The 21,481-nt window shown below is 46.6% G+C and overlaps 1 protein-coding gene across 3 annotated transcripts in view; it reads right to left on the bottom strand.

The window, feature by feature from the left end:
- The window catches only part of LOC144770348 (sulfotransferase 2B1-like), a 302,234-nt gene that overhangs the window by 187,255 nt on the left and 93,498 nt on the right, over positions 1-21,481 (bottom strand). For all 3 annotated transcript variants that reach the window (XM_078654809.1, XM_078654810.1, XM_078654808.1), the window contains one exon: positions 8,748-8,956. In XM_078654809.1, the coding sequence (XP_078510935.1) occupies positions 8,748-8,956 (209 nt within the window). The remainder of the gene's footprint in view (positions 1-8,747; positions 8,957-21,481) is intronic.

Raw genomic sequence — 21,481 nt, forward strand, 5'->3', positions numbered from 1 at the left:
AAGAAGAAGAAGAAGAGGAACAGGAGGACGAGCACGAAGAGAGGCAGTTTTTGCCTGAGCAGCCCAGGACGTCTCACCGGAAAGAAAACTTCATTTGGCAATTTTTTAAAATTCCCAAAGGTCAGAAAAAAGTAAATGCAAGATACGTAACTTGCCTTATATGTCAAGATAGACTGTCCAGAGGGACCGACAAAAAATACAGTTTCGGAAACTACACAATGCATCGCCATATGACTAGGTGGCATCCTAACAACTACAGTGCTGCACAGTTTCGGAACGACCTAGATAATCTCCCTATTATGGCCAGAAGATCTGTTGTACCGGAAGTAACGGGACCAGAGGGCAGGGAGATGGTGCCAAATATACAAATGAGATTTGGTGATGTAAAACACATCTGCGCATTTTGCGATGGATTCATTTCCTACGGACAAAAAAGCATCACTCTGATCAACAGAGCTATTGACTATCATATGCAAGTTTGTCCGAAACGCCCAAAATAATAAATACTTCTTTTTTTTGTTTTGTTGCTCCTGTTGAGCCCTTTACAATGAATCGTTTTCATTGCCCCCTCCAAGAAAAACCCCAAAAAATATAAAACTGTTCCGAAAAATTCAAAAACAGTAAAAAAATGTTCAGAAAAATAAAAATAAAAGTTCTTTTCAGAACTACCTCCCCGTTATTAAAAAATTGGTACAATATTTGGAACTGTGCCAACCTCTATTTCTCTTAGTTCGCTTCCCAGTTCGCTCGCCGGTACGCGAACCGGAAGCGAACCAAAAACAGTAAGTATAAGGGAAGGAAACAGACACTTATGTTAAAAGAAAGACAGCTATAGGGGAGTAAACTAGAGATACTATTACCCGTAATCCACTGCTGATGATGTCACATATTACATCATTCATGACATGCTCAGTGACATCATCAGCAGAGGATTGCGGGTTTTTTGGCAACATGCCTTATCCACGGTTTAATAACGCTGCCTTTTGCTTTATATAAGTTTTCAAATTGTATGAAATATATACCAATAGGTTGTTATGAACCTTTAGGTAGTGCTTTTCTTCATGAGGTCTGGTCGCTTCCATACACATACAGATGTTTCAAAGATGATCAAGAAGTTTATCTGAATGGAGAGGAATGCACTGAGACGCCAGATCATTCACTAATGTGTAGGCACATACAGTTACACGGTTCATGCAACAAACACCGACCAAATATGGCTTGCGTGTTGCAAGGCACGCCAGTTCCTGCTATCATCCCCACGTTCAAGTTGTTGGAAAATGGTAGTTATTTGATGCTCAATAATGAAGATTGTTCTGAGTTAATTAAAAGTATTCCTTTTATCGTAACAGTAAGTGAACGGGTTATTTGCTGCAGAAATGTTCTATTTCCTCCCACACATGAACATAGGGAGTTTTCAATCTGGCCACAAATACCAACCTTGGGACACGTTTCAACGGCATGGCAAGAATAAGAGCTCTTTTGTCTCAGAGAGAGGTGGCCTTGAGTTCGGCCCGTGAAACTTTCGTACTTCACATAGCGAACACCCGTACAGAGGTGCACACCCTTTTCAATTAAGATTTGCCTTTCAATTTCAGCAACATGTTTCCGACTATCTTTAACGCATCCTCCACAAAGTCCCTGGCGCACTTTTTTAAAGTTGTTACCAGTGGTCTCGTGACTTCATTTGAGAAAATCTTTGGAGTCATCCCTGCTTCCTTTCATTCTATTTTCTGCACTCTGGTTCGTGGATTGGCATTTTTACTTGCATTACCAGCGGACGCTCTTGTGCTTTTTTACATTTTTAAATATGGATGTCCCTCCTATGCAACCTCCCACCCTGCAGCTGCTGACACTGTTCCGCAATCGCATGCTAGAATATTATGGCACAATGCCGTTGGCGATATTAAGCACGGCATATGGATTATCTTTTCGATTCTCCTACTTCACCTGTGTCCAGCCTGTATTTCACTGCCTGACCTGTGATTTCGATTGGGCCATTGATTTGTGTCTCTTCGGACCGGTTTCTCCTGACGTCGACTTTAATCAGCTGATGACTCCTATCATTACTCACGAGTTGGTTTGTCCTGGCGAAAGGATTATGGCTGTGGCATTGATGCATGGACTACTTGGTCCCTGGAATTTACTGGCGGCAGCACAGTCTTTCTTGGAACAGAGCTTTCTTGAAAACCCACCGAGCTGTCCTCTGATGGTGATAGAGGATCCGGTGCTGGGAGAGCACGTATGTTCTTTTCCGCTTTTAAATTGGATGGCTGAACTGTTTTCGGATGAAGACGGTGACTTCCTATTGGAGGCTGTTGCAGCTTATTTTGCATACACAGTTATGTCATAGACCTTTTTCATGTTTGATATGCTGAGTACTAGCATTTCATTGACAATTCATTGACTTATTTGTCAAGTTTTTATTATTTACCTTGCCTATTGGCTTAAGACTCGATAAAGTACTTGGCTGTTTTATTTTTCTTTAGCATTAAATTTTCCTAGTTTTTAATGCTTTACCTTGCGGACCGTCCACATATAAACTTGCAATCTGCTCTCATGAGATGGCACTTCTATTATCTTATTCAGTTCGTTTCCGGATCATGAGGAGGTGTCATCTAGGTCCTGGATATCTTTACACCGTGTTAAGTTAGCATGGGCTCATTACCGGTTTAAACGCCATTTTTCCTTTTTTGCAACTTCTGCACACGACACTTAGTTGTTGCTTTAGCTTTCCACCTAGTAGTTCATCGTGGTTTACATGAGAATAATATGTTATTGGTCTACTATCTGCTTTACTTGTTAAACTATATCTGTACAGCGAGTGCTAAAGTTTCAAGAACAACACGATACAGAATTGTTATGAGGTCTGATCTCCACGACTTCATACTCATAACATAAGTGCAACTTCTGCCAATTCTGGGCATGAGGCGGGTTTTATATTGCTTTGCCGAACACACATACACAACAGTTGATGCGGTTCACATGAAGAGAGAGCTGGTGTATGCTGATGTGATTCCTTCAAATCTAAGACACTAAAGTATGGGCACGCCCTAAACCAACACAAAGAGACCTTCTTAGCAAATAATATAATATGTGTATTAGGGAGGGTGAGATATAAGCAGCCGCGGGCCGTGGAGGGAGTTACGATGGGGCAGGGAGGCGGGGAGGGGGAGAAGCAGGGTGGAGCCCTCTCTACCTTGCCCCTCCCCCTCCCCGCCTCCCTGCCCCACCGTAACTCCCTCCACGGCCCGCGGCTGCTTATAAGTGTTGCTAACTCTTATTCATTTACAGCATGTTAACATACTGTCACCATTCGCTTTTTATGTACTAGTAACTATGCTGGTAATTTTGCTACTGATAATATGTGTACTTGTATTCTCCACCCTGCTTCTCCCCCTCCCCGCCTCCCTGCCTCACCGTAACTCCCTCCACGGCCCGCGGCTGCTTATAAGTGTTGCTAACTCTTATTCATTTACAGCATGTCAACATACTATCACCATTCACTTTTTATGTACTAGTAACTATGCTGGTAATTTTGCTACTGATAATATGTGTACTTTTATTATCTAAGGTACTACGCCTGAGAAGACGGCATTAGTAAATAAACATTTCAAATACACATCTGTTCTTCTTAACTCCATGTTCTGGTTTCTAAGAAATCTATAACGACCGACTGTTCATGAGTTCCACGTATCCTGAGGTACTATAAGTTCATATTCTGGATTGTCTAAACATTGAGAGTTTGTTATATCCAATGTGACACTGTACCTAGCTTGCTAAGGAGTTTTTGATTACTAACGTGAGTTTTGGGACACCCTAATTCGCCGAGGTTCCAATCCTCTGTCCACAGTTCTGTGTGAGAACAGAAACCCTGCGACAGGGGCACCCCCGACCCTTGCTGGAGCTTCATCACACTTGCGATACAACTCCAGCAATGCATTCGCCGAGGTTCCAATCCTCTGTCCACAGTTCTGTGTGAGAACAGAAACCCTGCGACAGGGGCACCCCCGACCCTTGCTGGAGCTTCATCACACTTGCGATACAACTCCAGCAATGCGCCACCTTTACGGCACAGATACATCACGCATCTGTGCTGTTTTTGCCCCATGATGCGCCGCATTGTAAATGCAGCACACCATAGGTGACGGAACAGCGGCACAGAATGACTAACACATCCCTGGTGATGCGCCAGTCATCATAAATGTATCCCTATGCTTCTTATCTTGTTAGAGATGAACCGCCATATGTATCATCAAAGTTTTTTGCATTTCCTAAATAGCGAACTTTAAGGAATAAATAGCGATTCTTTACCATTCCTAGTTTGCGATGAGCTATTTGCTAATTAGCCGAATGTAGCCCAATGAAGCCCAATGTAGCCCAATGTAGCCCAAAGATGGCCGCCAGACACACAAAAAAACAAATGTAGCCCAAATATCAGCCAGATGTAGCCCAACTATAGCCCAGTGACAGAATGACCAATCAGCTTCGCAAACCTCCGTTACGCGAAGCGGAGCGCTGTTACAGATATATATCTTTTTTTGAACGTTAATTTCTCAAAATCCACTGGAGCACATATATTGAGACCTAGCAAAGGCACATCGGGCTACCAGTCCCTAATATTTTGCCAAGTTTCGTGCAAATCCATTCAGCCGTTCGATTATTATTATTATTATTTTTTTTTGCCCCGCGGGGCCCTTTTAAAACCTCCACATCAAACCTAGGGGGTCAGCGAGGATCTACTATGCCCCCTTATAGTTATTTCCCCCTTTGTTTTGACCTCCTCTTGTCTCTCGATCCTACCGAGAGACAAGATGGCGGCCGCTACGGACTGTTTGGAATGTTGACAGACGCCGGAGAACCAATCAGCTTCGCTTCACAAAGCTCCGTTGCGCGAAAAGTCCGCGAACCAGAGCGCTGCCCGGTCCGCTGTTACAGATATATATCTTTTTTTAAACGTTAATTTCTCAAAATCCACTGGAGCACATATATTGAGACCTACAAAAGGCACATCGGGCTACCAGTCCCTACAATTTTGCCAAGTTTCGTGCAAATCCATTCAGCCGTTCGGGCTAAAAGTGAGGCCAACCGCCCTATGGAAATTAACATGGGAAAAACGCGTTTTGGGACCCCCCTTTTTTCTCGGCCCCCCCTTGACGAACCCCCCCAAAATTTTCGGGGGCTGCTCAGAAACAAAATGTGCCATTTTCCTGAAAATTTCAGCCAATTCCGTCCACAAACGCCAAAGTTATTAGACATAGAATTTTCAAAAAACCCATAGAGAAAAAATCCTAACTATATATACCTACTAGCGACCGCCAGTAGGTAATATTGTATATATATATATATTTATATAAGCATAAACACATATATATGCATTTGTGTGTTTATATAGGTATATATAGCATGAAATATTAGGGGAATATATTTCATATGCATTAAATTAAAATGATATAATACAATATTGACCATTTACTACTTTAAATGCTATTTATATTAAAACATCAATATTTTTGTCTATTGTTGGATGATATTAATGTCAATGATAATTTTATCCTGATGTTTTTGTACTTAGCATTATAAGAATAGGCTCATGATGTTATGGCAAATTACGCTTTTGACACAATATTTTTGTCAACAATATTGTTCACCACAATACTTTGTCAGTGATCCATTTGAACAATGCTATCTAGAAAGTAGCCGCTATATGCATAAAGTTGGATTTCTTGTGCTTTATGGCAGAGGCATAACCAAATTTGAGCAGCTCATTGGTTACTGTGAATTAATAATCTGCAAATTTTTAGTAATCTGGCTATATATATTTCATGCATCATGCTATTCAAAAACAAGTTATTATTTGTGTTATTATTATAACTATTTTTAGTAGTAATAGTACTAGTATTAACAGAAGTAAAAATACAAATAGAATACAATAATAATAAGAATAATAATAATAATCATAGTAATAATAATACATGCTCATTAGTGCTTCAATATCCGTTTTCACAAAGAGATGAGAATGGGGGCATACAAGGAGATAAAATGACAGTAAAAAGGGGAGTTTGAGAAAAAAATTGATAAATCAAAAGAAATTCTGTATTTTGGCAGTACAATGCTCCTGGGGGTGCACTCGTCTTCAATAACAAAAAGGAAAACTTTGACATGGTGAGTTTGTATTATAAGTGCAATAGGTTATTCCACAGTGAAATGCAAGCAAAAGAAGGTTTAAAGTGGAGGAGTGGGAACCAGCAACACGCCAGTGAGCGCCTATGAACAATGATATATGGACCTCCATGAGATAAGGATTATTCCTTAAATTCCCCTCTGCATGACCTACATGTTCGCTTAGTTCCTATTGTTTGCTCATTCATATTCCAACTCCAAGCTAATCATGCAGAATATCCACGATAAACGGTCTCAGACCATAACCGTCTTATAGTGCAACTTACATGGGGAAGATACACCCCTCAGAGACCCGACTTGGAGACTTCAACCCTGTACACTAGAAGGCCTACCCTTAAGAGCAGACCTGTGAAGCCATTCTCCATTACTTTGATGATTGATAATAGTGCCACTACATTCTCTAGACTTACTGATGGGATGCTTTTAAGACTGTGATAAGAGGTAACTACATCCGATCTGTGATACAGGGGTGGCCACAGAGGAAGCTAGGTTGGGGTTTTCGTAGCTGGAAATTTGCAGGATTTGCAGTAGAGTTCTTGTCAACAATAGTTAAGACCTAAGGAGTTGGCAGATGTTGAGTGTTAATGGTTTTCTCTTGTTCCTATTGTTTTGTTACATGTTGGGTTCTTGACGCTTATTGTTGTGGATAGTGAAATGGATTATTGGGCTTTTATTTATATGATGGGCTAAGAAGCAGCAAGATACAAAGCCGTTTGAACACTTAATTGGACTGGACAGAAGGCGAATGTAGGGGGTACAGAGTAGTATGTGGTGGAGGTAACTTTCACTGACAGAATTTTTCCAGGGAAAGGGCTACCCAGACTTCTTAAATTAGGAGTTTATGGGCTGGCACTCATTTTCTATGTCTGGAATTGGTTCCCTGAAGACTGCAGAGAGGGGCAAGGAGGCTGACTGCTATGTATGGTTTTGGTTTGATAGTGACCTTCGATGTGGAGGGTCGTACCCAGTTTAGATCATGGGGTCCAACTCTAGTCCCCTCCCTGGGGAATTCATATTAGCAAATAGCGATTAGGAAAAACATATCTGACGTTTTGTTGGAGAAGTTATGGGATTATTTAGTTTTTCCCCTTACCAGAGCATTGTGAGGAGGCCAGGAAAGCACCCTGTTCAGGTTTTCCCTGGAGGCAGGAGGGTATGACCAATCATGGATAGTTTAGGTTGGGATCAATACTGGGTGGGCAGATTTAGCTTCAGGGACTGGGGCATGGAATGGTTAGAACATCTGATTTCAATAAGGAATAATGTCAAATACAAGGTTGATGGGGTAGGGATCACAAGGGAGCAAATGTAGATGAGGGGCAGATGGGCCAAGGCTTAAGAGATTTATTGTGGAGAGAATAGGGGCTGAGAGTCTGAGGGAGGAAGGGAGCAATAATGTTGGGTCTGAGGGTTTTTTGTTTTGTATTTATGAAACTGCAATGTTTATTTTATGAATGGTATTGATCTATACTTCTAGACTGTAAAGCAAGTGGCATATTATTTGGAGTGGACAGTCACCCACCTACCTCAAGAAACAATAACAGCAGCGTCTCAGGGTGAACTCCAAAGCCATTAAATTACCTGAACTCAGCCTTCTGTTAGCTATGGCACTTAGCACAAAGGCTCAATTTAGGGAAATATGTAAAGTATTTATGCATTGTCAAAAAAGTAATTAGATGAAAAAAAAACCAATAAAAACTTCAAAGTAGAAAAATAGAGGAAATGGTAATAAACAAAATGGCATCAAATCAACAAAAAGTCAACAAGGGAAACCGGAGATATGAGCTTTAAAATTTTTAGGTAGTAATTTGACCAAAAAGCACTTTGAGCCAAAGATTCTATAGCTGAATGACTTCAATAGTGAACTGGATATTTAATAAATATGCAAAGTAAACTTTGAATGACTTTTATAGCTGCTGTTTGTCAAAAGGTATGTATTAAAGTTTAATACATGCACTTTGATATTTTATAGGACCCAGATACAGCCCTAACAGTCAAAATAGCTTTTGCAGGCTAGGCCCAGGAGAAATATGCAAACTTAAATTTTGCACATATACCCCTTTCAAATGTCAGGCAACCTTCTTTGCTGACAACAGGTGTACTTAGTGGTGATTTATTAATATTTTAAAAAAAACAGGGTTTTCCAACTGTCAAAAAAAGGGTTAGAGATTTGCCAGCAGGCTTTTAGGCTGTGTAGTAAGGCTACACATTGAAGCCATGTTTTACAGGCCAACTCTTTGGATGGCTCAATACATGCTGCTGTTCACAGGGGCATTTAACTTCCTGGACTTGGGTGCATTTATACATCAAATACTAGGGACCTACACGCAAGTTATATTTTTCAATCATGGTTAAGCCAATTTTACCATGTTTTGGGGATCAAAACACATACACTTGGGAAACAACTGCAATACTGCAGCGTGCAGACTACTAAAGCCAACAAAAATATGATTGAGAAAAGGTGAAAGGTCTGGTGCAATCCTGCAGAAATGTGCTACACTAAATAGTCATATTAAAGTCACCTACATAACTATAATGCACCATCTGACATGAGGGCTTTTCCTTACCTTGGCCTTGGAGCTGAAGAAAGATTTGGGAAAGACCTGCACTGGCAGGTGGCTGGTAATGAGGCGAGGACTTTGATGTGATTTCAGCTTCTCAAGTGATTTCTTTGTTTCAATCCAGGGTGCACGATCCCAATTGGGGATACTTTTCACTACAGTCGGGTCTCCTTTGGAATGGATAAGACTTAAAATTTCTATCATCCAGACGGTACCTTCATGAACAACAAAAATCAAATGAGTCTGTCAGTTGACAGCCAGAGAAACTTTCTACCAGCTTCACCATACTCCCCTGCCAAAAATAAGAAATTAGTAACATGTAGTGTAAAAAGTTTAAAACGTGTTAACAATTGCATTAATATTTCACATTGTGATCATCTAACAGCCTTAAGGGTAATGCTGATGCCAAGTAAATTAATTAACCCTTTCCAGGCTTATGACAGCCTGGAGCCATCATGATACACAGTGGGTGTATGCTCATGACGGCTCCAGGCCGTCATGACACATCGCCCTGGAAATCCCTCTGGTGCGGGCATCTGAGGGATTCCCTTTACAACAAAAGAGCCTCGGGAGCTGGGGGACAGCTTCCCCAGCTCCTGAGTGCACCTCTGCTGGTTTCCCTGAAATGACGATCGCCGCGCATGTTACACTGACGTAATGTCCGTGAAGCCAAAACTGAAATGAGCCAAGAGGCTCATGTCAGTTTCCCTTTCTAAATGCTCCGGGGGGGGTATCTCAGCCCCCTGAGCACGTAGAAAGACGGGAGAGGTATCGTTGGAATGGGGAGAATGGGGAGACTAAATGACCACATTCCATGGCTGAGTCTAAACTACTGATTTCACAAAAGACGCCAAGAGAATCTACCCTACGCAGGAGTTGATCTAGAAAAACACTACATAGAACACTAACCGAACCGTCAACCATGGAGTTAATTGTAACAACTAATAATTTTCATCACTCCCTTAACTAACACATTTGAAATATATCATACATGGAATATGAAAATTTACAGATGTCGGTCATAATCACTTTTCATTCAGGAGAGTAAATATTAACTCCACATTGAAAAAAACGATTTTATACATACCCTACGTTTTTATACATATTTCCGTAATTTAGAAATTAAGTCATCAAAATGCGTGAAAATATTTCCTCACCTAGAGATGGCAATTTAATACATAGTCTTTTTTCACTCTTAATGCGCAACAAACACACTACTTAACATCGACCCAGCAATGAACACACTGCAGCCGGGCCAGAAGGGTAGAGTCAGCACAAGTCACGATCTTGAAAAACCCAAGGTAGAAGAAGCCGTGTGGAATCAGCTCGACAAAATCCGTCGCGCAAGAAATCACTGTCCACACTTCTTCAAGGAGCAAGAAAGGCCACTTTATTTTAAGACAGGTGCATAATACATTTATTGAACACATTCATTATTTATTTATTTCATAAAATTCCAATCTACACAGTATGCCTAAACATCCCTACCTAACAGAACCCGAAACTAACTCTTGACTAATACCCTGGATTACCCAACGAGCTACCCTTCAGGATGGCCAACCCGCTCCAGGCTGCCCACCCCACTAGCAAAAACCGCCTCCTAAAAGAACAAAGACACCTGTCCTAACAGTGGCAAGGCCCTAAGACCAGAGCAGCGCCCAGAGCACCGCAAAATAAAACCTAACTAAAAGAATAGGGGGAGGGTGGGTGGGGCAAAAAGAACCTCCCTTCCCTTTCCTCCCGCTACGCAATTCCCAAACGCCAGCCTGACCTCCCCTTATGAACTCCCCTAATCAGCTCCACCTGCTCCCAGATTGCTCAAGCGAACGCACCCAGGGAAAGACCAGCTCGCGCCTGGCTCTCCCTGGGTCCCCCCTCGCGCAAGAAATCACTGTCCACACTTCTTCAAGGAGCAAGAAATGCCACTTTATTTTAAGACAGGTGCATAATACATTTCTTGAACACATTCATTATTTATTTATTTCATAAAATTCCAATCTACACAGTATGCCTAAACATCCCTACCTAACAGAACCCGAAACTAACTCTTGACTAATACCCTGGATTACCCAACGAGATACCCTTCAGGATGGCCAACCCGCTCCAGGCTGCCCACCCCACTAGCAAAAACCGCCACCCAGGAAAACCTTTAGCGTTTTCCTGCCCCACTCAAGGACCAGGAGGAAGGGAAGGAGCACACCACAACTGCACCTGAAGAACTTTAGCTATCAAATCCTGGAGCTCCAAAAGGTAAAACGAAATGCCCAATTTAGACAGGTGGACACCGTCCTCACAGAATAAATGCGTTTCTGAAACTTTCAGATGATGATGAGCCAAACTGTATATACAGAAATGGTTACAAAAAAGTTGCATGGTTCGATTCACTTTGCGTCTGGCTTTCTCCATGGCTGAATAACTCCTCGCCCCACTCCATGTCAATCGAGGCAAGAACTCAGTCCATATCACCATGGTGCTCACCCATGTGGTCTTGATGACTTCGAGATCTTGTTTCATTAATTTTAGCAAAGTCAAACCAGAAAGAGAAACTAAGTCGTTTTCCCCCAGGTGCAGCACCAGTAAATCCGGTGGGCCCCCCCAACCCCTTGAAACCAAAGAAGCCAAGGCGGGAAAGAGACCTCCCCAGCGCATTCCCCCTGTGCCATGCCAGGAGACTTCATGGGTCAGACTGCTTAAACCACGAGATCTACCACAAAGCTGACGTGCAGCGGCCACAGCAGCCCTTCTAACAAAAGAGTGACCAAGAATCCACACCCTCCTCTTTGCTCCAGCGAACGAGGGCCAAGGACCTAGGAGAAAAAGAAATGTTAGGCAAAGCAAAGTCGATCTATTTTCTCACATACTTCTCACAACATCTTGAGCGCCAACGCCCAATACGCCGAATTTGCGACCAATCCCACCCCAACCTGGCGGCCTCTGTCGCTGCCCCAATCCTGAAGGAATGGGTACCGAATTGAGAAGGATCCCGCCCCAGACCCAACAAAACCTTGCGTAGGACAGCCAACAACTGCGAAACAATAATGGGGCTGCCATCAGCATGGCAAAAAATGGCCCCCGAAGCAAAGTGAGGGGAAGACACAAAAACCTCCCATTCCCCCACAGGGCAGCAAGAAGACACACCGCTCCGTCCCAAAAACACCCACTTACCCCTCCCCATCTGATCCGTCTTGGACATACGCAACCACATACGCACTCTGTCATGCTCCACCACTACCTCACTGCTGGCCATACCCACTCTATCTCTCAAACCCAGCAGCTCAGAGGCCCGAAACGCCCCAAAGAATAACCACACAAAACACAAACGAAATTTCTGACACTCAAATGCATCATAACAGCACACTTCCAATTGTGATAAAAGCAGCTGAAGCAAATCAAAGGTCACCGGCTGCCGCAGCTTCTGCACACCAGCCTGAAGCCTACCCAAACCTTTCAAAACTTTCCGAACCAACACCCCCCCAACAGGATCCCTCCCCCACCAAAGCAGCCCGTAAAAAGACACCCCAGCCAACTTGCCCAAAATGGTCGTGTGGGAGAGGCCTTTGTCCGCCAAATGCAAAACAAACTGCAATAAGAATTGTTCATCAGATAACACAGCCCGTACTGTACCTGCCATCTCATCACCAAACTGCAGAAACTCCTGCCAGGCCTTCAAATAACTACGACGGGTGGATGCAGCCACTGAATTCTCTACCAAGTGGTGTACCCTCAATCCCCCAATGCCCATACGTACTGTGGGATCGCCGTCAGTTCTAGGTCCGCCCCAGGAGCCAAGTTGCGGAATTCTGACCACTGAAATCGAGATAAAGAATCAGCGATGCAATTAGTGGCCCCTGGAACATGCCGAGCCTTAAAGACAATATTCAGTTGTAGACACCGCAACATGAAAGCGCGCAAGAGCTTCAATACACGCAAATCACGGGCCCTCTGCTTATTAACAAGGTGAACTACAGCCATATTGTCCACATGGAACAAAACAGAATGATTCTGAAACTCCTCCCCCCAGATGTACAAAGCGACCAACAAAGGGAAGAGCTCCAAAAACGCAATGCTGCGACCCTGTTCCCGCCAATGCACCGGCCAGCCAGCCGCGCACCAACGTCCTTCCCAAAAGATGCCGAAACCATTAGCTCCTGATGCATCCGTGAAAAGCTGCACCTGCCACACAATGTCCTCATCCGCAAAAAACAAGGACACGCCATTGAAATCCTGCAGGAAACGTAACCAGACACTCAAATCGGCACGGACAGCTGTGGTAATGCGCACCCGATGATGAGGAAGGCTGGCGCCGGACATCGAGAGGCCAAGACGTCTACAAAACGTCCTACCCGCCCGAACAACCCAACACGCAAAATTCAGATACCCCAAAAGCTTCTGAACCTTCCGCAGTTCCAATTTGCATTCGCCCAGCACCAACCGGATGAAATCAGACATCTCCCGCACTTTGTCAGCCGGCAAGCGTGCCACCATAGCCAGGGTATCGATTTCAATCCCCAGAAAAATCAGAGAGGTACACGGACCCTCGGTCTTATCCGGTGCCAAAGGAACGCCCAGCTCTTCTGACATAGCCTGAAAAATATCCAAAGCCAACTGACACTGCCCAGACTGACCCTCACCAATGAAAAGAAAGTCATCAAGGTAATGACAGACCAGGGCGTGGCCACTGATGAAAGTGAAGCGCCACTGCAGAAATGTACTGAAGGTTTCGAAGAGGGAACAGGACACCAAGCAGCCCATCGGCAACACCTTATCCACATAGAAATAACCACCAAAGTGCATACCCAAGAGACCAAAATCCCAAGGATGAATGGGCAGAAGCCGGAAAGCTGACTGAATGTCACTCTTCGCCAGCAAGGCACCAATACCTGCTGCGCGAACGAGCCGCAAGGCGTCGTCCACGGAAGCATATGTCACTGTAGAATCAGCCGGGTCAATGAAATCGTTGATGGAGGCACCCTCAGGCCAAGAAAGATGATGAATGAGGCGAAATTCCCCAGCCGCCTTTTTTGGTACCACACCCATCCGAGAGACTATCAAATCAGGGAGAGGACAGCTAAGAAAAGGACCAGCAATCCTGCCCGCCTCAAGCTCAGCATCCAACTTCTTTTGCACAACCTGGGGGGACTCCTTGGCAGAATTGAGATTGTCAGACCACCTGCCCAAACGGGGGCCCTGATACCCAATCCGGAAACCTACTCTGAAACCCCAGGACAAAATCTTAGCAGCCTCAAAATCAGGATAATCCACCAACCACAAATCAAGTACTTCCAGTTTAATAGGAGTAGGAGCCCTTTGAGACAAAGTGAGAAGGCTGTCCCCTGCCCCCGGAACCCCTCCCCTGGTCGCCAAAACGCTGACCGGGAAAACACTGGGTGAGAGCATGTCGCCCCCGCACTGCGCACACTCATGTTTATATCTGCATGCTGGTCGGTTACACGAACCCCTGTTAAAATGCCGGCACGCGCCAGAGGAGGAGGACTGTCCTCTGCCCCAAACCCCCGCCCCAGCAAGAGCGGGGCGAAATGGAAAGGGCCGATAATGCACCGGCTGTCCGCTAGCCATGTGGGTTGTAGCGGGCGGGTGAGCAGACGCCATCCACTGGAGCCACAATTCCGCATCAACCTCACCCCATGAACGCTCTGGAAAAACACTCATACGGGCCCGGAACTCCTCGTCGTATGACAACCAGGCAAAGCCTCCAAAATAACTATGAGCTTTACGTACGACATCAGCATATTTAAACATGTCCACCGCCTTACCCGGATGACGCTGGCAATAAACGCTGGCATAAATTAAAAAGGCCGAAGTCCAGTTCTCAATAGACTTCGGGACTCGAGGCCTCCGAGCCAATTCCAATTCCTCCTCCTTCGACCCTTCCTTAGCTTGGACATCTCTATGGAGAAGCACACCCACAAATTCACCACTCCAGATGCGAGTTTTAGTTTTCTCAGACAAATGGGACCCCAAAGGCATCCCCACCCCAGAATAAGGCAATCTTTTAGGCAGGATACTATCCTCCGTAACAGGTTTTGTAGCAGCCACCCCATCCCCAACAGTAGTAACTTCCCCTGTAGGTTGCAGTGGAGTAGTGTGGCTCACTGGTTAGAGGCGGCAGGCCTGAGAGCAGAAGTCAGCCTGGGACCAGGGTTCAATTCCCGACGCGGCAGGGTCGTGGACCTTGGTCAGCGGACTCGATAATTCTCGCTTCGGTGCTTACTCTAATCAGGGGTTCCACTCGGCAACTCTGGGCATTAGCTTGCCTAATCTCCACAACGGCCCCAACAATTCCGGGGATGCCTGGCTCCACCTTGGGGACTCCCAGCAAGGGACCATCCCACAGGGAAAGCCAGGACGGGTTCCCCAGAGTTATACAGCGCCGGGACGCCCCGTTGCTGGGGCAGCTGTGCGCTTTACAAGTATACTACATTTACATTTACATATTGGAAACATTCAAAATCACCGGCCGCTCAAGCCTCGGTGCCAGAACGACTCGCTCACCAATAACCCCATCACCCGTACCGATTGATCTGGTACGCTTAACAGGGAGACTCTCCCCTGGTTTCCACACGGCCCACCATCCATCCTTACCTTTTGGCAACTGTGCCGACTTCTGCTGAAAATCAACATGATCCCCTTGAGATGGTCTACTCCTCGCTGCCGCCCGTACCGCTGCGTGGTCCGCACATGACTCCTGCAGGATACGAGAAACAGGGGGTTGCCCCATCCCACCCCTCTGGGCCCGTGCTGCCAAAAGCCCAACATCCTTGTCCCTCAATTCCCCTTCTTCCAAAATCATCATCTGCCAGTCCACGTCATGAAAACTCTGCGTGCGCAAAACTGCAGAAGAGAGATCCGCTCCAGATAACTCTCCTGTGCTCCCACCACTGGAAACAGCCGTAGGGACAGTTCCCAAGCCCGTAGAACCAGTCAACAGCCGCCCAGCTGGAGGAACAACCTGAAAACTGCGGCCGCTCCAGCCAGAATGTGAAGAATCAGCAAAACTGCCCCCCCCCCACAGCGGCAAGGGGAACACCTAACGAGGACCCAGCAACTGGCGCCAACCCAGAGCCACCACCCGACCCGGCCGCCAAACCACACTGGGAGGCACCTGGCATCACCCGAGGAGCCGGGAACAGCACCTGGCAGGGAACAGAGGGGGCCCCCCCCCCCGAGGTCCACACCCAGCCCACCAGAAACCTGGGACTGCTGGGAAGCAGAAGGGGGCCCAACAGAACCAGGAGCCATGGACCTGGGGGCCAGTGGGGGGGGGACACACCACCAGAGTTGACAAAGTCAGTGGCCGGGGGGGGAGCCCCAGAGGGGTAAAAAACGGGCAGCGCAGCAGGGTCGGGCCCAAAGTCTGGGCAGCCCTGAGCCAAATCACTGGGAAAGGGGGGGGGGCTTGACCCAGCACAGGGGTGGCAGGAGACAGCCTGTAGCACTGCCCATTGACCCACAAATAGGGCGAAGCCCCGTCTGTCAAACCAGGCACTGAAGGGGAGGGGCCCCCGGGAACAGTAGCAGTCACATGGGCCCGGGTGAGGCACTTAGGGTCGGGGCTCCACCCCCGCTTAGCCCCAGAAACAACAGGAGACTTCCTGGTCTTGCCAGGAGGGGGCCCAACCAAACGCTGGGCCTGCCAGCCCACAGAGCACCCCCGCCTCCCCCCGGGCGACCCACGCAAGCCAGCACTTCCCAAAGGTAAAAGACATACCTGCTGGCGGGCGCCCGGGTCAACCGGTGGGGGCCCCGAGTCTGCGGGAACCTGGGCCGGCTTCTGCAAAGCCGCCGGCATGGCAGCCTCTCCGTCGTCATCTTCATCCGGGTCAGGGGACAAACAGGCAGTCACCGCCCGCGACACGCCCTCAGCAGCCTTGCGAGGGGGGCAGGCCAAACCTACCCACGCCTCCGCCGGCACTCCGGGCCGCAGGAGGTCCTCGCGTCCAGCGGCGCAAAGCGTCTGGACAGCCCGCCTAACCTCTGCCGCCTCCTCCATGGCCCCCGGACAGATAACAAGTAAGCGAGCAGGGCAAAAAGAACCTCCCTTCCCTTTCCTCCCGCTACGCAATTCCCAACCGCCAGCCTGACCTCCCCTTATGAACTCCCCTAATCAGCTCCACCTGTTCCCAGATTGCTCGCGCGAACGCACCCAGGGAAAGACCAGCTCGCGCCTGGCTCTCCCTGGGTCCCCCCTAAAGTATACCCTGCTTGTAATGATCTAATCAGAGCCTTGTCCTCCATTCAGAAGGACAAGATACTCTATGGCCATCCGTTGAAGTAACTTTATGAATTACTGAAGGTACGTGGGTTGTTTGTTCAGGCACGCCCTTCAGCAAGCGTGCCGCTCTGAGCTTCACAAATAATGCTGCCCAGTCACGCTATGTATTAACATTAGAGCGTAAATACTTAAGCTGTGACCACGCTACACATGGTGCCTTTTTAATACGCTAGTGATTTAGCTCGCAACTTTGAGCCTTATATTTACGCTCTACGGCCACACTGGGTAGTTACAAAATTATTATGAATAGTGTCCACAAAAATAATGTTTAGGCACGAAGTAACCATTCGCGCCACACCTTGAATGTCAGCACGTCGGGTAGTTACAAAAAGATCATGAATAATGTCCACAACAATAATAATGTTTGGGCACGAAATAACCATACATGTTACACTTGGAATGCCGGCATAATAATACAACTACTAACATGATGAACGGTTCATGATTCATGTTTCACATGTAAAGGAAAGTTAAACGACATAAATGGGAATGTTTTTATAAGTGACGGATGTGAGTCTGAAGAGATGCATTAAAATAGATAGCCGATATCTTTGGAATCATAGTGCAATTACGTCAACTAGAGCCCTCCCTCTCCTTTCATTAAAACCATGGGCAATGAGAGGTAAATACTTTGATGACTCAGAAGACAATAGACAGCCTCATTATGTGCCAATTTAAACTCCATCATCAGCATAATCACGGGCCGCATATGATGGAATAAACCTACTAAACAGAGTCTTTTTTACATAGAACTACCGAATGTAGAGGGACATTTTGCCGTACATAAACTGGGACATACGTTTAATTTTCTTGTATGTAATTTTTGTAACAATTTTCTTAACAATGTTGCTGAAAGTTACAAGAGAGATCATTTTGCCTGATGGACTGGTGGTGGCCCTTTGATAAAGAATTGCCATTTTTTCATCGTTTTTTATGTTATTATAAGTTCATACACTTAAGACAGCACCGATAGGAAGCTGACTAGTCTCACACTTCCCTATCTGGCTGTGTTCCCCCTCCCTTCCCCTTACTTTCACCCATACAGGTACTACAGGACCTCTTTGGAAACAGATTAATATATCTGATTCCACACATTTCCTCAAGAGTAATATTCCTGAGGGATAGATTCACGGAGACACCCACAGTCTCATCACACCTAACCACCTTGGTCCTGAAGAAAGCCCACCTGACCTACAAAGGCAAAACAAGGGCTGAAACATGTCGACCATTATTTTTTAACAATTTATGAGGTGCGAGAGATCCGCAACTCAGTCTCAGAACGCACCACAACCTACTTTTAAATAATATTTCGAATCCAGATTTATTAAAATCCTAACCTGGCTGTACGAATATTTTTTAATCAAAGACACTAGTATTCCTGATCACTACTGCACTAACCAGGGGTACACCTCTGGGTGGAGGCAAGCATGAACACTAACCCTATGATGATGCTGTCACGAACAGTAGAGCGGAGAATCAAGATATACCGCTACATCCACCACCTGCACGTGAATGAGGGTTTTTTATTGGGACACGAAAAAATACAAAAATGCTAACCCAAGTTAAACAGGGCAAGTGATCCATTCCCCATTTGATGTTCTGCATTTCTGCCTTCCACATGAAAGACAATGTGTAATAAAGAAGTAATTTCGAAAAATTATCGATAATTCTCATGCTAGTATGAGTATTCCCAATTTTGGAAATGTGCAAATATCTACTGTTTCTAAACTCTATATTTTGTTCCATTTCAGAAATACATAGGTGTCTTTCATACTGATTTTTCCATGTACACATTTTCTCAGAATAATTGCTATATACCTGGTACATAATAAAAAACATTGCAAGTTGCTGCTCAGTTTTTGGCTCTGGGTTCGTTGGGTTCTTGGTGAACATACAAGTCCTATATATCCCCACAAAAAGAAAGGTCCAGCAGATGTAATGGTATGTTGCTTTCAAGAGGTGTCATAAATAGAAGTTATATGTGAAAATGTTGACACAAAGAAACCTTTGATGATCTACACAAATGACCCCTTGCTGAATTCAGACTTTTGTCTAAAATGTATAGCAAGGAGGTTGAAAGCACAAAAAATAGCAAAAACAGGCAATGTCCCTGGAAAATGCTAAAACTGTGTAAAAAATGTAGGTTTTCTGACAAAAGTCTGCTTGTCCCTGAAAGCTGGGAAGATGGTGATTTTTGCACCACAACCCTTTTTTTGATACCATTTGCAGGGAAAAACCAGATGCTTTCATCCGTAGCCCTTTCTCGCATTTTTCTAAAAAAAAAGAAAAGTTTAGCTGTGTTTTGGCTAATTTATGAGTCCTCTCTAGGGGAATCCACAAACCCTGGGTACTTTTAGAATCCCCATGATCTTGGAAAAAGAGGATGTAAATTTGGCATGGATACCTTATGTCGTCAAAAAGTTTCAAGGGCCTAAGCGTGAACTACGCCAAATAGCCCAAAAAACGCTTAGCACGGGGGGAGGCCTAGCAGCGAAGGAGTTAAACAAGCTAGACATACACTTTAATTAGACTCAGTTTTCAGTTCAACTACTTGACCTTGAATCCTGAAATAAATGTGTGTAGAAATTGAGTAACCTAGTTTGTGAAACAAAGTAACGCAACCCAACAAAAAAATCCGCCTTTATGTAATGCTTAAAATGCCAAATTGCTGCCAGCACAGAACACATAGAGGCTTAGATAAGAGCTTGGCAGGCAGGGTACTCCTCCAGAAATGTGCTGGTATATCCTGTCTGCAAAACTCCTGGGATCATGTTTACGGACATTTATCTCAGCTCAGCAAAAATAATTTCTGTGCTGCGCTGCATGAAAGGGAGGCAGCAGACCAGTTCATATTTTCAAAAAGGGGTGCAGTTCTGCTCTCTCCTATCACTGGTGTCCTTACAGCTGCTTAGTGCGAACACAGACTCTCTTGTGACATAGAGCAAGGGTACGTGCACTGTGGTCCTTTGAAGCTATTTCCTCTTAGATGTCTGTCTGTCTGTCTGTGTTTTCCCCCGTCTCCCCGCTCCCCGCTTCCCGCCACCGCCGCCAAACCCCGCCCCTTTTTACATTCTGTACCCTCCCCGCCCCCGCCTCCCAGCTGCTCCGCCCTCCCTCGCACTTCGCCATATATGGCGACCGTGCGCACGCGCAGCGTTGACGCGCAGCGGGCGCGCCGATTGTGCGCCGAAGGCGCGCCAAATGTAAGCCCGTCTGCGCCCGTCCGCGCCTGGACCGCGCCCAGCGCCAGAACCCCTGGCCCCCACCGACGAAGGACGACCCGACGAATCTACAACACCGCCGAACTCATCGCTCTCAACACCAGCGGATTCCCGGGATGCCTCCGAGCCACCCCGAAGCACACCCACGGACCCTTCAGCTGCCACGCCTGCAAGTTCTCCTGCGTCCGGACCTGCCCTGCACCAGCACCCGCCAGGCCGAACACCAGCAGCAACCATCTCAAGTGCATCCTGCTCAACACCCGCTCCGTCCACAGACACGCCATCGAACTCTGGAACCTCCTCGACACCACAGCCCCCGACGTCGCCTTCCTCACGGAGACCTGGATGAACGCCTCCTCAGCGCCCGACATCGCCATCGCCATCCCAGAGGGCTACAAGATCACCCGGAGGGACCGCACCGCCAACCAGACGGGAGGAGGCATCGCCATCATCCACAGGGACACCATCCGCATCACGACCAACACCGACAACACCCTAACCACCGCCGAACACCTGCACTTCCAGATCCACACCGACCCGAAGACCACCCTCAGAGGCACCCTGATCTACCGACCCCCGGGACCACGCACACGATTCAGCGAGGACATCGCCGACTTCATCAGCCCGCATGCCCTCCCCTCCGCTGACTACATCCTCCTGGGGGACCTCAACTTCCACCTGGAGAACAACAGCGACCGCAACACCATCACCCTGCTCGACAACCTCGCCAACCTCGGACTCAAACAGCTGGTGTCCACCCCCACCCACCTCGCCGGACACACACTCGACGCCGTCTTCTCATCCAGCAAAGACATCGCCTTCAGCCACGCAACAGGACTCCACTGGACGGACCACAGCTGTGTCCACTTCACCTTCAAAAGAACGATGATCCACCACCACCAGCAACAGGTTGCCCGTAGAAGCTGGAACAAGATCACAGCCGACCAGCTCACCGCCTCCCTGAGCCAGCACCCTCCTGCCGGCTCAACGAACCCCAGCCAGGCCGCCGACAACCTCACTAAGTGGATCAGCAACTGCGCGGACGAACTCGCCCCTCTGAGGACCCCGCCCAGCAGACCCGGCAGCAGAAAAACCCCATGGTTCACCGACGAACTCAAGAACTCCAAAAAGAACTGCCGAGCCCTCGAGAAAGTGTGGAGAAGGGAACCAACAATGAACAACATGTCCACCCTCAAGCTCGCCACCCGGAAACACCACCAACTGAT

This window comes from Lissotriton helveticus, chromosome 7, assembly GCF_964261635.1.
Source record: "Lissotriton helveticus chromosome 7, aLisHel1.1, whole genome shotgun sequence".
Lineage (NCBI taxonomy): Eukaryota > Metazoa > Chordata > Amphibia > Caudata > Salamandridae > Lissotriton > Lissotriton helveticus.